The sequence below is a fragment of the Alligator sinensis genome, unplaced genomic scaffold (assembly GCF_000455745.1).
Source record: "Alligator sinensis unplaced genomic scaffold, ASM45574v1 scaffold159_2, whole genome shotgun sequence".
Lineage (NCBI taxonomy): Eukaryota > Metazoa > Chordata > Crocodylia > Alligatoridae > Alligator > Alligator sinensis.
The window spans coordinates 3,092,283-3,109,527 of record NW_005841992.1 but is presented as its reverse complement, the minus strand read 5'-3'; the positions used below and the strand labels follow the sequence as shown (position 1 = coordinate 3,109,527).

The 17,245-nt window shown below is 40.8% G+C and overlaps 1 protein-coding gene across 2 annotated transcripts in view; it reads left to right on the top strand.

Moving 5' to 3' along the window:
- Positions 1 to 5,649: 5,649 nt before the first annotated feature.
- MAST4 (microtubule associated serine/threonine kinase family member 4) overlaps positions 5,650 to 17,245 on the top strand; it is a 153,668-nt gene continuing 142,072 nt past the window's right edge. Inside the window, exons 1-2 of one of the 2 annotated variants that reach the window (XM_025201389.1) lie at positions 5,829 to 5,845; positions 6,073 to 6,182. In XM_025201389.1, the coding sequence (XP_025057174.1) occupies positions 6,091 to 6,182 (92 nt within the window). In that variant the 5' untranslated portion in view covers positions 5,829 to 5,845; positions 6,073 to 6,090. Of the gene's footprint in view, positions 6,183 to 17,245 lie in introns of both variants that reach the window. The other variant, XM_014518884.2, reaches the window with a different exon arrangement.

Genomic DNA, 17,245 nt, shown 5'->3' with positions numbered 1-17,245 from the left:
TCTTTCTTTCTTTCTTTCTTTCTTTCTTATTTTTAAAGTAATAATTTCACAAAAGCACCTCAAATGATAAGGCTGCCTTAGTTTCTGGTTGTCTTTAGAGAAACTCTACAGGAGAAGAGCAAAGTCATTTGAATGACTTAACTGTGTAAATGCATGCTTTCCAATGTTTTGGGTGTTTTGTTGTAAATTGGAAACTTCACCTGAAACTTTCAGGCATTTGTATACATGCTGACTATGCTTTTATCATTGTCCTGTGTACCCACTTTGCATAACTTTGTCAAAAAGATAGGTGTAACAACACATAGTTGCATCAAAGAGGTTTGTTGCCTTGTTTGGTGGGTATGCTGCACTAATTAACAAAAAACAAACTGCTTTGCAAGCACTTATTGTACTGTTGTGGGGAATTAAGGGTTCTGTCTATGCTTAGCTACATTTTTTGCCCCTGAAATGATCATAGAACCACAAAAAAAATAGGACTGGAGGGAACATCCAGAGGTCATCTAGTCCAGTCCCCTGATCAAGGCAGGATCACCACTGCTAAACTATTCCAGTCCAATATACATCCCAGGATGGAGATTCCACAACCTCTGTAAGTAAGCTATGCCAAAGCTTAATGAGAAGGTTCTTCCTAATTCCAGCTTAATTTCCACCAGCGACATTTGAAACCTTTGCTCCTAGTCATGTCCCTTAGGGCCACAGAGAATCATCTATATCCATTCTACTTATAACCATCCTTCGGGTATTTGAAAATTGTTGTCAAATCCCCAGTTAGTCTTCTCTTTCCCAAATTAAATAGTTCCTTTCCTCATAAGTCATGTTTCCCAGGCCTCTAATAATTTTTTCTTTCTCTCCACCAGACCTTTTCTAATCTATTCAGAGCCCAAAGCAGGACACATTACTCCAGATGAGCCCTCACCAGTGTCAGATAGAGCAGGATCACTTTCCTTGACTTGCAAGTGATAGTCCTATTAATACAGTCTAGCATATGCTATTGGGGTTTTTTGCAACAGGGGAGCACTCTTGGCTCATATTTCGTTTATGGTCAACTGTAATACCAGGTACATTTCTGCAGGACTGCAGCTTACCCAATGATGTCCTTTTCTGTTGTAGATGAACTTCAAAAGTGACTCCTCCAAATAATGGTTGACATGTATATATTGGTAAGGCATTATACTGAAGTTCTCACCTTTAAACTTACTGTGTCTAGTCTGAGTATTGGGGACCTCATAACTTTCCATTTTTAGTATCTTATTTAAGCATTGAAAGCTATAGCTTTGGACTCTATTGCACTTGTCATCACCCCATGTATTTATTTGCATGTATCTAAGTTCTCAGATTCATAATATCAAAATGTTCCTTAAGCAGTAAAAAAAAAAGGAATAAAAATTCATCTTCCTTATTTTCTATCCTGTGGGAGAAACAACTTGATTAGTTTGAGGAGGAGAGGGGCTTACTAAGTGAAAGTTAAGTTTGAATACAAAATGTATTGTGCTCTGAAAGAGGGTTACTTATGAGTGCAAAACACCAAAATAACTGATGGTTTTGAACATTGGGACAGAGACTTTGAATTGGACTGTATTTGGTAGAAACCAGTGAAGTGTGCAATTCTGGTATGTTTGCTCATGGTAGCCTATGTTGCTATACTGATGGGCTGGAGCTGTTGCCCAGCTGTTGTCTTGATTCTTCTCTGCAATTGTGAAAGTCCAACCAGCTGACTCTGAATGTGTGGATCCTAATAACTAGAGCTGTACAATGGGAGAAGGGCCAGTGTTCTTGGCAGCTGCACATGGAAATGGTTCCTTATTCCATCAAGACGTATCCTTATTCCCGTAAGGCATGCAAGTGTTGTTTGCTTTCACTAAGGTTGCTATTTGTCCATAGAGCCATAGGTGCTGCCTGGCTCATTCTTGGGTGTTTACATACTGGGACGTTTAAAGCATTTTTGATAAGCTGCAGAGCCTTTCACATGTAGGTCACAATGAGGACTGGTATACAGCCCAAATCCTTAGTCAGTAAATGTTTCTACTTTAAAGTTACTATTTTATAGTCCTTTATGTAAGATTAGTTTGATGGACCTCAGTTCCTGTCCCATGCAACAGACTTACTGGTATACCTACACAAATTAGGAGACCAAAGAGAGAGCCCAAGAATTGCTTAGGTTAGGGCTGTCCAACTTTGGTGTGGCTGGGGGCTGCAGACAGCGCCAACATGTGACCCTCTGTGCCATGTGCCCACACAGGCCACATTCACTGGGGGCAGACCTCCCCCACCCAATCCTTCCTGGTGTGCAGGCTGCATTGGTGGTGTGCAGACCCCCTATGCCATCCCTCCACTGCATAGTGGCAGGAGAGGCAGTGGCTTGAGCCTGCAGACTGCATGCTAAAATGCTCAAGAGCAGCGTGCTGTCTGTGAGCCATATGCTGCCCCTTAGGGGCTACCAGTTGGCCAGCCCTGGTTTAGGTCATGGAAACTGAGCTACGCTTGTTACTCGGACAACAAAATTTCCTCTATGATATAGATAAGGAGATTCAGGAAAGGGACTTGCTGACAGGGTAAACTCTATCATAGACTAATAGAAAATTACGGTTGGAAGGGATTTCAGGAGGTCATCTAGTCCAATGCCCTGCCTAAAGCAGGCCCATCCCAACTAAATCACCCCAGTTAATGCTTTGTCTAGCTGGGTCTTAAAAACCTCCAAGGATGGAGAGTCCACAGCCTCTCTGGGTAACCTGTTCCAGTGTTTTATTACCCTCCTAGTGAGAAAACTCTTTCCAATGTCTAACTTAAACTTCTCTCGCTGCAATTTAAGACCATTGCTCCTTGTTCTGTCATCTGCCACCACTGAGAACAGTTTAACTCCATCCTCTTTTGAGCCTCCTTTCAGGTAGTTGAAGGCTGCTTTTAACTCCCCTCTCAGTCTTCCCTTCTCCAAACGAAATAATCCCAGTTCCCTCAGCCTGTCCTCATAAGTCATGTCTCCTAGCCCTCTCGCCATTTTTGTTGCCCTCCACTGGACTCTCTCCAATTTGTTCACATCCTTTCTGTAGTGGGGGGCCCAAAACTGAACACAGTACTCAGATGTAGCCTCACCAGTGCTGAATAAAGGAGAATAACCACTTCCGTTAACCTGCTGGCAACACCAGTGTAGCCCAGTAGGCTATTAGCCTCCTTGGCAACAAGGGCACACTGTTGACTCATTTAGTTTATTGTCCACTGTAACCCTCAACTCCTTTTCTGCAGAACTGCTGCCCAGCCAATCACCCCCAAGCCTGGACTGGTGCATGGGATTGTTCCATCCTAAATGTAGGACTTTGCACGTGTCCTTTTGAGTATCCAGTAGAGTATCAGAAACTTCTCTTTGGCCAAGTACAGACAGTCAAAAAGCCTGAGACTGAATTGATTCAATCTTCACAGGTTAGTCTAAGCTGAGTACATTGGGCCAATAAGCAGACAAACAGACATTCACTTTTGATTTTGGAAATGCATACGTATTCCTGCAGAGGGTTATGTGCACTGAACTTGTGTTACAGATTTGAACTAGTTTCTGATCGCATATACCAGTTTATGTGTAACTTCTGTCCCTAACCTATAAGTTTAAACAGAGTACTTCAGTCACCATGATTCTTTTGACCCCAGGACTTTTCTATTGTCCATCCCATAGAGCTGCTTAGTTAAGCAGAACCTCTCATCTCCTCTGTGTTAGCTTGTAAACAGGAGGGATTTGAGCTACAGGGGAGTCAGTTTCCCCTCAATAAGGGTAGCAGAAGGAATTTGGGAAGAGCTGCAACTCCTTCCCCCTGCCCCTTGCCATCCAGTACCAATTTCATTCCATTCTGAAGCTGGTGAGAGAATAGATAATGAGCTGTATAACTCCCACTCCAGGCTGCAGTACTGCTGGAGTGGCCTTCCTAATGGGTGTGTGAGAAATGTGTGGTAGGTGTGCTTCTAGTGAATAGTGGAGAATGGTGCGAGAGGGAGTTGGCTCTGGCACTGGCAGCTGCAGTAATAGCAGGTGCTGTGGCACAACAGCTGGCTGAGTCAACAACAGCCAGCTCAGTCCCACCCTCAGGGCAGGCTGGAAATCTTTACTAAGCAGAACTGACCTTAGCATTTAGATCTGTGACCTACTTTGTTGCCAGTTTTGTGTCTCTGTTGATGGCAATGCACATGGATGTTTGGGCAGGCCAGCTAGCTTATTCTGTAGCATACATCCTGTGGAAGACTGAGCCGCATCTTTTCTGTGCTGGCATTTCAGTGAACATGAAAGCCTTCTAGGCTATAAATAGTGTGCGATCCACACCAACCCCCACTATTAACTTTACTGTCTTAACTTTGTTTATTTCCCTCCTTCATGCTTAGTATTTTGAATACTTTTCCCTTGTACTGCTTGTGCAAAGGCTAAATAATAATATCCTAGAAATTAGTTTGTATCACCCTGTTCTGTAACATCTGCTGCTCATACTGAAAGAGGAGAGGGTAAATAATAAAGGATTGGAGGCTGCACCATATGGTCCTCCCCTCATCTGCCCCTTTTGCAAGCGTCTCAGTTCCCCACAGTATGATGTCCACTGAAGTCTACATCAGGGCTATCCAGCTTCTAAGTGGCAGGGGACCAAATGCCCTGTAGGTTGCACCAGCAGGGGCCGTACACCCATAGGCCACACCAAGGTGGGCTCCAGGCTCACCCTCAACTCCACTGGCCACACCACACTGGGCTTCCCTGCCCCACGGGGTTGGAGGCAGGCAGCAAAAGGTAGAGGAGGGAGGGAGAGCACAGAGACTCCATCTACTGTTGTAGTTGGAGTAATGAGAGTTGTGGCAGCTAGGCAGGCACCTGGGGCTACAATTTTTAATCCCTCATGGGTTGCATGCAGCCCACCGGCTACTAGTTAGGCAGCAATGGTCTACATGGTGACAGGGAGCCAGACCAAAAATAGCAAAAGCTGTAATGTCAGTTCTAGTTGGGCTGAATGCAAACTCCTAAATGTCACTCACTATGGCTGTCATAGATCTACGGTAGAAAGCACTTGGGTTTTATTTTGTGTGTCATTTTACTATAAAGGGAGCCAGCGACAGCTAATTAACAGCTCTTGATTATGAAACCTGGCTGAATAGCTTGCTACTGACCTATGCTCAGGAGTCCCACACTTTTAAGTTTGTAATGAGACATACTCATCTTGTAACTGTGATTAATCTCTTTTGCCAGGTACCTACAAGTATTTTAAACTAATTTTAAAAAAAATAGGTGTGCATGTGTGGGGTGATATTTTGGGAGGAAGCATTCGTGTTGATAATTTGCTGCTGCTACCAGAAGAGTTGAGCAAGTTGCTGCATGCTGTGTTTCTCCATAAAGCAGCATTGAAAAGCTTGCTCTTTATAATCACTGCTTTCTCAGGGCTGTACAAAATGTTTAAGAGTGATGGCAAGATTAAAGAATGAACAGTCCTTTTCTCTTCTGTTGTACAGGAGCCTCCAATTTCATCCTCAGCCCCTTGATAAGAAGGGAGATGAGATCAAAGGTGACAGGTTTAAGTCCTGGAAAAGACTCTGAAAGATGAGCTTATTTCTCAAATGACTTGGGGGGGTGGAACGAACAGCATATTTCTATTTTAAATTTTCTGTTATGAAAGTGAAAATAGGAATAAATGTATTATTGATAATTATGTTTGCAATTGAGACAAGCAATAAGAAAAAGAATATAAATGAGAGAGAGATTTAAAGTAAAAATGTTCCCACTCCCCCTCTGGATAAGTCTAAATGGTATCTGCCAAACATGACAAAGTACCTTGGGCTGAATCACACATACAGAGACAGCATTTTCAGCAGAAGACGGGCCTGAACTATTGTAATTATTGTTTGTAGCCTGGCAGTGCCTGTGTTAGAGAAGTTAGGTCAAAAATAAAACAAGTTTGCTAAACTTTGGGGAAGCAGATGTATGCTAAGTAGAGGACCCTGTTTAGCAGCTTCGTTAAAAAGTTGTTGTTGATCATAGTTATTATTACCTTCTTATTCTTTTGTGGAATGATAAGTTAATTGGGGATTTTGTCTTGTGTTATGGTCTTGAACTTTTAGTGAATTGAAGATAGGGAAATGGATACGTCTGATCCAAATTTTTGGATTGTCCTCTCAAACTTTACGCTGCCTCATTTGAGGAATGGAAACAGGCTCCGTCGAACACAAAGGTAAAATTCTGCCCAGGTTTCCCTATTGTTACAAATTATTTTGTTAGGAAGTTTGTCTCCACTTCCTCTTTTCAGGCTGTAAAGGATTTGAATACTGTGTTTACCAAACATGGTTATTGAACTACTTCGAGTATAGGTAAATATTGCCAATTTAAAATAGTCTAAACTACTTCCTGGTTTCATTCTTGTTATCTTGAATATGGCTTTTAAAAAAAGACTAAGTGTTGGACTTTTCCTTTTCTTGGAACACAGAGGATAAGTATATGTGAGATGTTGTACCTGGGAGTCTGGCTTTTGTTGTTTTCAAATGAATGCTGCATATTACTTTTCCCTCAGTAATGTACTTTGTTTCTTTTGGTTTCTTTTTTCTAGACTTTCAATTTGTTTTCTAATAATTTTACCTTTATGTGGAGCAGATATACTATACAGACAGTTCAAGACAGTCTATTTCATATTAAAGAGAGAGTTTGGGGTAACTTTCCCTTTTATTTATTTACTTTTTTTTACTGGTTAGCTGACATTTATTAATACAGGAATGCCCTTTTCATTTCGGTAACATTTTCTTTGACAGAAGGGAAAAAGGATTCGAAAAAAACAAATTTAAAGTTAAGGACTGTGCCATAAATGGACAAAAGGCAGATAATTTGACGTTCGCTTACATACTTTGGTATATGCTCTTAAAGGGGCCTGAGCTATCTCTTGGTACACTGTGTGCGAGAGAGAGGACATTGACTAACAAACAAAAGTTTGCAGAGGTTATGATCCCTCTTTTAATCTTATAGGTTTGTCAGTTTGAGACAGTCCATTACTGTTTAAATGTGGTTTGCTTTTTATCTCTGAAACCATTTCTAGTGTTGCTTACACAGTGTCACTTGGGGAGCTTTGAGTGAGTGAATGAGTGAAATCTTCTTTAGATATTTTTCTCTTGTTTGTCTTGTCAGAAATGGTCACCCATAGCAAATTTAGAAAGACACTTGGCACATTTAGAAGTTTTTAAGCATTAAGGCTTCATGTATCAATATATTTTACAAAAGAAATACCAGTATTGAATTATATTTAACAGAAAAGAACTGTTAAATTCTCTGGCCTATTTCCAGCCAGAATTGTTCCTTTCACTGGTTACATACATTTATGCTACATCCGTTAAGCTTTGGTACTGAATTATGTTTGGGAAAGGGAATACAAACCATGTTGAAATAACTTGTTTTTACTGTTAAATATAAGTGCACTAATATCACATTTGCTTTTTCCTGATGCACATGTTCCTGTTAAGTGTTTGGGAGTTTTTTCAGCTCTTCCTTGCTCCACTTGCTCAAATCAGTCTTGTATTTTTGTGTGGGCCTAAAAATACCTTTTATGAAATAATAAACTACCTCTTAGTGAGTGGGTCAAGGAGGAATTTGTGAGACTTTATGCCAAATGAGAGCACAGTTCAAGCACACATCAATGTTAGTAATTAATTCAGACCACTTACCTTTATTTAATTGCCTTGCCTTGCCTCTTTTAAGATTGTTTACATGATTATAGTTTTGTGCACACATTTTGAGAGATTTTTTCTTTCAAATATATTACTTCAGAAATGTTGCCACATTTAAAATGTAACTGAATAATAAAATGCTTATTTTCTGTAATGTTTGTGTAATGCAAGGTTATTGAATATTTAATAGGTTGTCTGGATATTGTATTTTTTCTTACGTGCTTATATATGTTTGCAGTGCTTCAACGTACAGCAACCTTTCTCCGCTCAGGAGCATTCATTCATCCTTTATGGTATTGCCAAGGGCTGGTCTGTTGGCTTTTCTTTTCCATTTAGCATTTTGAGTATTTCATTAAGGTAAACTTGCTCTATTTTCTTATTCAGGTATTACCCATATCTTTCCTAGTATAGATGAATATGGCTCAGAATGAGGCAAGGACCAGGAGAAGTGACCCAGCTCTGCCCCAGCTCTGCTGCAGAGATTAGGTTAAGTGGGTAGAAGCTACTGATTAGCTGTAGATGGCAGAGGCTACGTCTTGTCATACCATACATTGCTTATCATTGAGAAGCTTCCAATCAAAGGAGAAGATCTATCCGTTACTATGGAAATAGACCGAAGGAACAGAGGGGATCTGCTGACTGTGGTTAATTGAAGGGTGGGAACCAATAATAGTTACCTAAACACATGAGAAGTGATCCTAAACTACTTTTGCGTGGATGTTAGAGCTGTCTATGAAACGTTTGGCATTCCCTTGCAGTCGAGGATGATTTTCTTCCATGATTGTCCCATCTGTAGGTCTCACAGTCAAGGATGATTTTGTTCCATGGTTATCCCATCTGTAGATCTGAAGATAGCTGACAAAGCCAATCCAGGACTGGCAGACTCGAATGCAACTCGGGAACCTGTTTCCATGTAGAGTAGGTGGCTCTGGATTCTTGATTCGGTCCATGACACTGGGTCAGCCGCTCCCATATTTTCATCTTCTGTTGTCATAAGGCTTCAAAGTACTGAGATCCTTGCAGCAGACTCTTCCTCCATTTGGGACGGCCCTGAGCGATAGTCTCCCATGAGTTATTGATGTTGCATTTTTTTCAATTTGGCCTGAAGGACATCCTTGGAGCGCTTTCTCTGCCCCCCTCTTCAGAGTACACCTTGACTAAGTTGAGAGAATAAAACTTGATTTGAGAGTCTCGAGTTGGATGTCTGGATGATGCGGCTGGCCCAGCGATATTAATGTTGGATAATCATCATCTTGATGCTCATGGAGTTTGCTTGCATCTTAATGTTAATTAATTAATGTTAGTGCATCTATCTTCCCACTGGATTCAAGAGATCTTTCACAGGCAGCATTGATGGTACTTCTCCAATGACTTTAGGTATCTCCTATACGTTGTTCATGTCTCGGCTCCATATAGTAAGATGGGGATCACAACTGCTTGATAAACCATGAGCTTGGCTTCATATCTGATGTCACAATCTTTGAAAACCATCTAATTTCCTCAGGCATCCAAAGGCTGCGCTTGCACAATTGAGGTGATGCTGGATTTTGTTGATGTCAGCCTTCTGCAAGAGATGGCTTCCAAGATATGGGAAATACTTAACGTTCTCCAGAGTCTCAACTTGGATCTGCATTACTGGAGCTGGGGACTGTTTGTTAGGAGCTTGTTGGTGGAGGACCAATGTTGACTATTGCCTGAAGGTCTGCTTCCAAGTGAGCACTGGCTACAGCATCATCAGCATACTGGAGCTTGATGATTGTAGTCAGAGTGGTCTTGGTTTTTGTTCAGTCAGCTGAGATTAAACAGTTTGCCATCCATTTGGTAGTTTATCTCCACTCCAACTGGAAGCTTATTTATGGTCAGATGTAGCATTACAGGACAGAATATTGAGAAGAGTGTTGGAGCGATGACTCAGCCTTGCTTAACTCCCATCTTAACCTCAAAAGGATCTGTGATGGATTCATTATTGAGAACTACCACTTGCCTACCATCAGGGAGCAGGCAAAGTAAGTTGATGAATTTCTGAAGGATCTTCCACAGCATGTCTCAGTTGTCCAAGTCAAAGACTTTCATGAGGTCAAAGAAGGCCATATAGAGAGGTTTATGTTGTTCCTGGCATTTTTTTTCCTGAAGCTGGCGAGCAGCAAAGATCATGTCAGTTGTGCCTCTTGATACTATAAACACACATTGAGATTCCAGGAGGAGCTCTTCGGCAAGTGGAAGGAAAGTTGTTCAGGAGGGTTCTTGCAATGATCTTCTCTGTGGTGGACAGCAAGGTGGTCCCTGTGTAACTTCCATAGCTGGGCTTGTCTCCTTTCTTGAAGATTGCCACAATCATGGGATTCCTGAGGTCATCTGGGATTTCCTCATTCTGAGTCCGTAAGATGAAGGCATGGTGCTGTGATGTGAGTTCCTCTTCTCCTGCTTGAAGATTTTGGCGGTGATTCCATCAGCTCCAGGTGCCTTGTCATTCTTCATACCTTGTCAAGGGTTGAAGGGATTCTGAGATCATCTCTAACTGGATGTTGTGGGATGGAACACTCTCATCAACAACAGAATCTCAATTTGAGAAGGTCTTCAAATTGTTCTTTCTGATGAGCGTTGATCCCTTTACTTGATCAGTTCTCCTCCATCCTTATGTCTCAAGGGTGTTGGTCCCTGAGTGCTGAGACTGTAGATGTCTTTGGTGGAATTGAAAAAAGCGTGCATATTGTGTGAGATGATGATTTCCCTTGCCTTGTCTTTCCACCATCTGTTCTTCATATTGTGGGTCTTCCTTTGGACTTCTGACTAGAGATTCAGTTTCTTTTGCTTGGAGTTGGTGTTGCTGCCAAGCACAAAAGGCCTTGTGCTTTCAATCAATCAACTGTTGGATCTCCTGATCATTCTCATCTTGTATTAGTTTTGATGTTTCCTGGTAGAGAATCCAAGCGCTTCTTTTAAGGCACTAATGGGCAACTCATTGAGTTTGTTTATGAGTTTATTCTGGATGGCAAACCAACTCTGTAAAGCTGGTGTTCTCCTTCTTGTTTACTCTTCCAGAAGGAGTGCCATATGAAGCAGCTGCGCAGTGGTGACGACCTGCTGTGCAGTGGTACTGAGCTACTGCACAGTCAACGTCTTGTATAGACATGGCCAAAAGATAGTAATCAATGGATCAATGTCTAATTGGCAGCCAGTAAGGCTGTGCGAAGCTTCAGTCCCTGATTTGATTCGGTGGAGATTCAGCCCGATTTGGTGGCTGAAGCTCTGAATCCAAATCAAATCAGAGGATCCCTTAATCTCTCTGAATCAAATTGGAACCCTCAGAATCAATTAGGAGAGATTTGGAAAGATTTGGTGATTCAGACATAGACACAGCTTTAAATGTTTTTTCTACATACCTCTAGGTAGCAGGTGGCTCATGAATGCTGCGATGCCCCCGATTTGGGCCGAATCCGAATCATATAGGGTCCGTTTTGGACACCCCTAGCAGCCAGTATTAAGTGGGTTGCCCTGGGAGTTGGTCCTGGGGCCAGTTTTGTTCAGTATCTTCATCAGTGATCTGGAAGATGAGATGGAGTGCACCCTCAGCAAGTTTGGAGATGACACCAAGTAGTAGGAGATAACCTGGATGGTAGGGCTAGGATTCGGAGAAACCTGAACACATTGGAGGATTGGACTAAAAGAAATCTCATTAAGTTCAGTAAGGACCCATGAAATATCTTGTACTTTGGATGAAACTATCCCAACCACTAGTATAGGCTGGGGGCTGACTGGCTAAGCAACAGCTCTGCAGAACAGGACCTGAGGTTTACAGCGGACAAGAAGCTGAATATGAGCCAACAGTGTACCCTTGTTGCCAAGAATGCTAACGGTATACTGAGCTGCATTATTAGCAGTGTTTCCAGCAGATTAAAGGGGAAGAATCACTTCCCTTATTCTCCACCAGTGAGGCCATATCTGGAGTACTATGTCCAGTTTTGGGCCCCCCACTGCAGAAAGGCTGTGGACAAATTGAAGAGAGTCCAGCAGAGGGCAGTGAAAATGGTTAGAGGGCTGAGGCACATGACTTTTGAGGAGAGGCTGAAGGGACTGGGCTTATTTAGTCTGGAGAAGAGAAGACTGGGGCAGGTTGGTGGGGAGGGAGAGATGGGGGATTTAATGGCAGCCTTCAACTACCTGAAGGCTGGTTCCAAAGAAGATGGAGCTAGACTGTTCTCAGTGGTGGCAGATGACAGAACAAGGAGCATCGGTCTCAAGTTGCAGCAAGGGAAGTTTAGGTTAGATATTAGGAAATGCTTTCACGTGAGGATGGTAGTAAAGAACTGGAACAGGGTATCCACAGAGATTGTGGAATCTATATCTTTGGAGGTTTTTAAGACCTGGCTAGACAGGCCTTAACTGGGATGATTTAGTTGGGATGGGCCTGCTTTGAGCAGGTGGCTGGTTAAGATGACCTCCTGAGGTCCCTTCCAACCCTAATTTTCTATGATTCTATGATAAGGTATAGCTGCCTCTATGTTCTTAGAGCTGCCCATCTCCTGCTTGCTGGGTCTCACTCAGTGTCGTGAAATTCATGTCGTGTCACTGGAGTTCTCGGGCCATGTTTGCACTGCAGCACTCTGGGCATTAAATTTTAGGATTGTGAAATACCTTTTAACTGAAGTACAGGCAAACTATGATTCTTAATGAAACCTGTATCTAAATGAATGCAAGGATCTTATGAATTGGCTTTCATTCACATTTATATTTGGGACCCCTCGCACAAATGAAGATGTTCATTTGTCCTTTGGCTTGGGACTCTCTGCCACGTGGATTGATATTTCATCGCTTCTTTCATCTCTGCCAGCATTACCTGTACATATAGGGCATGTGGGAGAAGTGTGTTGAGGCTTGTTCTCTCTTCCATCCCTTTGCCTCATTGTAGGAGTGAACGATAGCCCAGGGTATTTTTTTCTTCCTTTGGCTCTAACAATTGCTATGGATTTCTTTCTTTCTTTTGAAGCCACTTATCCTAGGAATTTCTTTTCCTTTCCTCAGGTTCAAAGAAATAGAGAACCAAAGCTGATTCATTTTCATCTTCAGGGATGGATGGGAGGATTGTATTGTCCAGTATGGTGGCCTAATGTGTGAAATAAACTGTGTGTTTAAAAAAAAAAAAAAAAAAAATCTCATCCCTATTTATTTCCTGCTGTTTAAAGTCATCAAAATATTTTTCACTCTTTTTTACTCCTGTTAGCTATGTAGAGCTATTTTACCTAAGGGGGAATGAGCTAGATTCTATTTGACTTGTGCATAATCAGCACACTTGTTAGCTTAATTCCACTTACAGCAGCTTTATTTCTGACAGTGAAACATGAGCAAAAAATAACCCAGCCTGACTTTTAGTTATTGTAGTTGGTTTTCAGGACTAGCAGTTATGAAAACTGTGAAGTAAATTGAACAGATTTGATATTCAATCTTTGAGAGTCAAATGGCAATCACAAAGTAGGATCACACTGCAAGGTTACCAGGTTATCTTTTAATAATTAGTATTGTAGCTGGGATGGGCCCTTTACAGAATTAATGAAAAAATGGGCCCTGCCTGAAATGGCTTCTGGTCTAGGTCTTCGTAAAGAGGATGGAGTGCAGTGATTATCACATTTAGCTTCACTTTGCCGCTGTATTTGGCTCTTCATCCAAACATGAATATTACCTGAATTCTCTGTAGGATGTTCATTATTTAATATATCTCTATTGCTTTTGAAAGGACTCCTTTCTCTTTGTTTTGTATCTTTTTAAAGCCAGCAGTTCCTTTCTTCTCATTTCTTTATTGTAGTTACAGCAGGGCAATTTATTACAAATCCTATTCTGTTGTGTCAGGATCCTATTTTCTTCTAAAATGTGGGGTTACAGATATTCACCTTGTTATCACTGAACCTGTTTTGCTTGAACAGTGATTTAAGATTCAAAACTAAATTTTATTTGTTTTGAGGCCTGGAAGTGCTATTAAAGAAAGTTCATTAACAGTAAGTGAAAACACTTCTTTACCATGTTGTGATCACTTGTCCATTGTAACTGTTCAGTGCAGCTTCAGAGACTGTTAGGGGTTTGGTTTTTTAACTTACTTCTTTCTTTATTGAACTGAGTGTTCCAAGATAGTGTCCTAGTAACTGTCAAGTTGGGCTTTGGTTTTGCTGGGATTTAAAATAACATGTTCCCTGGAGAATACTGAACAATCTTGCACACCCACATGACTTGGCAGTTTGAGTGGGCTCAACTGTACATGAGGATGGTGCTTAATTATCATATCCAATATTTGTACTATTATATGCAGGAGCTGACGAGGTCAGGTTTTTACTAGGCTGTCTTCTCCTTAGTAAGAACTCTTATAGAACAACACTTCTTTTCCCCTTCCCCCTCCTTATTTCTTAATTTTCTCTTTTAGAAGAATGAATATATTTTACCATTATTGACTACTTTTTTTTGTGGTGCATTATATTCACTGGGGGTGAAAAAACATGGATTCTTCTTTAGAAGAAGAAACTGAATTAAGTATTTAGAAGTTACAGTAAACTTCTCTTCAAATTATAGTTGTCATGGGGGCCTAAACTACTTGATTTGATGGAATCATTATGAATTAAATGCAGTGAAATCCTAAATTCCCCTCATAGGTCTTATTGCATTTTCTCCTTACATTTCAACAGAGTATATACATGTATTAAATTAGAATTTAAAGTGATTATTCATTAATTTGTTGGTAAATCAGATCTGGAATAATGGTCCTGTGGGTCGCTGTCAGGGGCCCTAACAGGCAACCCAACCAGGTGTAATTGCCCATTTGGCTAAACCTGCCTGAAGTTGTAAATGACAGCTTCACCTTGGCTGATAAACCAACTGGCCACTGTTAAGGCCTCCTGACTGGGGAAGCTGCTCTCACCAGCAGCCAATCAGGTTAATCTGTGGCACCAGACTACAGGCCAGCCAGAAGTCCTGCTTGAAGGCCTGCTGTTGTAAGCTTCCCTAAAAACTCTGTTTTCTAGTTTTCTTGCTTCTGACCCTGCTCAGCTCTGCCTCTGTACTCAGGTTTTTGGGAACCCTAGCTGGCTTTGGTAATTCAGTCTTTGACTCCTGGACCTTGGCTAAGCTGGATTTGGGCTCTATCTCTGCATTTTCCTCTTGGATATGGTAACTTGGTCCCTTATAGCTCCCTGACTTAACCTGTGATTTGGACTTCTCCCTGACTCCTCCCCTTCAGTGACCTAAGTACTAGGTCAGGCCACCTATGACCCAGTCCTTACAGCGGCATAGGAAAAGTGAACATGATTAAAATCACACTAGCAATATTAGAAATGGTCAAAAGACTACATAACTTTATATATAATAGGTAGATTTACCCTTGCCTCAACTGGAGTTATTTAGTATTTGTTGTACATTATACAATACCAAATTAAATATTGCTAAATAATTACTTTAGTGTGTGCTGTGCAGTTATAGTATTTAGGAGAACTTTTTTTCTTACCTCAGTTATATGCCCTTTAGATATTCAACTCAAACCTTGCATACAGATATAGGTGATTCTCTCTCTCTCCCTATCTATATCTATAAGGGGTAATTGCACACGTGATCACTGGAGATGCTTAGGAGATAATTTATCTGCATGTATTACTTATGCTGGAGTAACATACTGAAACTGAATATATTTTTAAAACGGCAGTCTGTTATTTTAATGATTCCATTGCTCTTCGTACTAAAGAACAGTATGTTGCATTTCCATTTATGCACATTGAAGGGTTTGTTTCCTATTCAGTGTCAGTCAAAATGAGGGGCCCTGTGTATGTTTGTGTGGTGTTTTAATTCTGGCTGGTTTATTCCAGGAAACTTATTTGTTTAAACTATTGGTGTTTCAGGTTCCTCTGACATTGAATATTTGCAACATCCAGTTTCTCCCTGATGAGTAACCATCATTTCTTTCTTCAGTCAGGCAATCAAAGATTCATGTAGCCACAGCCCAAAGCTTTTACTTAGCTCTGAGTCAGAAAAACTCCCATTTTCTGTATATGAACTGTGTCAAGATCTCAGGGTTTAAACTATAGATCTCTTTGAATCAGCTGGAATGGGAAAGCAAAAGAAAGGTAGGTGGAAGTTTGAGAAGGCTGCCAGGAAGCTATTCTGGCATGAACCAGGAAGCTATTTTTTTGTCACTGTAACACTTGGTAGCTGCTGACATTGAATAGGAGAAAATAATTTCTGAAACCCCATGTTCTACCTAGTAAGTAAGAACCTTGTTGTAGAGGACACAAACACATTCAACTGTTAATATGTTCTGTTCAGGGGTGTCTTCCATTAGGAGGTCAAAATGTTATGTACAGTACAGGCAGCCCGTGCTTAATGCTCATTTCGCTTAACTCTCGGTTTTTCAGGAACCAATTAAGAGCACTAAGTGGCAGTTGCCTGTAGTCAGATATGATTCATTTACCCACCTTAGTTTGTGAGACCACCGGATGTTTGATGGACTTACATAAAAGTAAATGTTTGTTGGAGGTAGGAGTGTTAAGTTAAATCCCCTGACTCCTAGCTATGTGATTGACAAAACCACCTTTAACCAAGCTGAAAAAACCTACAGCCATTTTCAGTACGTCTTGTAGCACTCCAATTGTTAATCTGTTTGTTTATGTATGGGAATTGTTATACTTGAGACTATTCTATCTATTTGCTCATTCAAAATAATGGGTTCATTAAAGTAATGCAGACTGATTGTTATTAAGCACCTTCGACTGACTACAGGTTGGAGAGTAAAGGAAACAACGTGATGTCTGTGTGATAGGCAGTGTACTCTGTGTACCCACAGCCTCAGTATGCCTCAGTATACCTCCCTAGCTAACAAGATGATGGTTTTTGGGTAGTCTTAACTCAGACTTAGTCAACAGTTCAAGTCCTTGGAAGCTCTCTTAAGCATTATCCTTTTGGACATTTTCTTCAATAAAAATTTACATTGAAGATATTGGTTGTGACATTTAAACATTAAAAACATTAAAAATATATATCACTATTAATACATTATCGTCTTCAGACTCCTGTAGTTTTTATTTTTTTCTGGTATTACAAGTATAGAACAGCATTCTGTATAACTCATTAAAAGGTTTGGGAGCACAGACTGACTTTTCATCAGTACAGCAATATAAGGAGTTCACCCAGGCATAGCACATTGCAGCATTGTTCTGTCTTTTTTACAAACCACAGGTTTATTTTATTGGTACTTATATTCACACCTGTTGTTTAAGTGATGTGTATTCATTGGTATTGACTTGGGCATAGAAGCACAGCTTTAATTAACATTAATGTACTGTAGTAGTTCAGATTTGTTTTGGTGGCATATTTCTTTCATCTGCATAAAACTTGAGGAATAAGCCACTTCCAGTGCAATCTCGAATGTCAAGATAGGTCAATTAAGTTGTTCCATTTAAATGCTCAAACAGTGAGCCAGCACAAATTGAATGGTAGCAAGTTAAAACTCCTTTTGGCAATCTTCCCAGTAAATCTAAACACATCTCAGAAGTACTGTAAACCAGTGCAATTCCCAGATTGATTTACCCAATAGAGAGACTTCAAAACTACTTGCTAC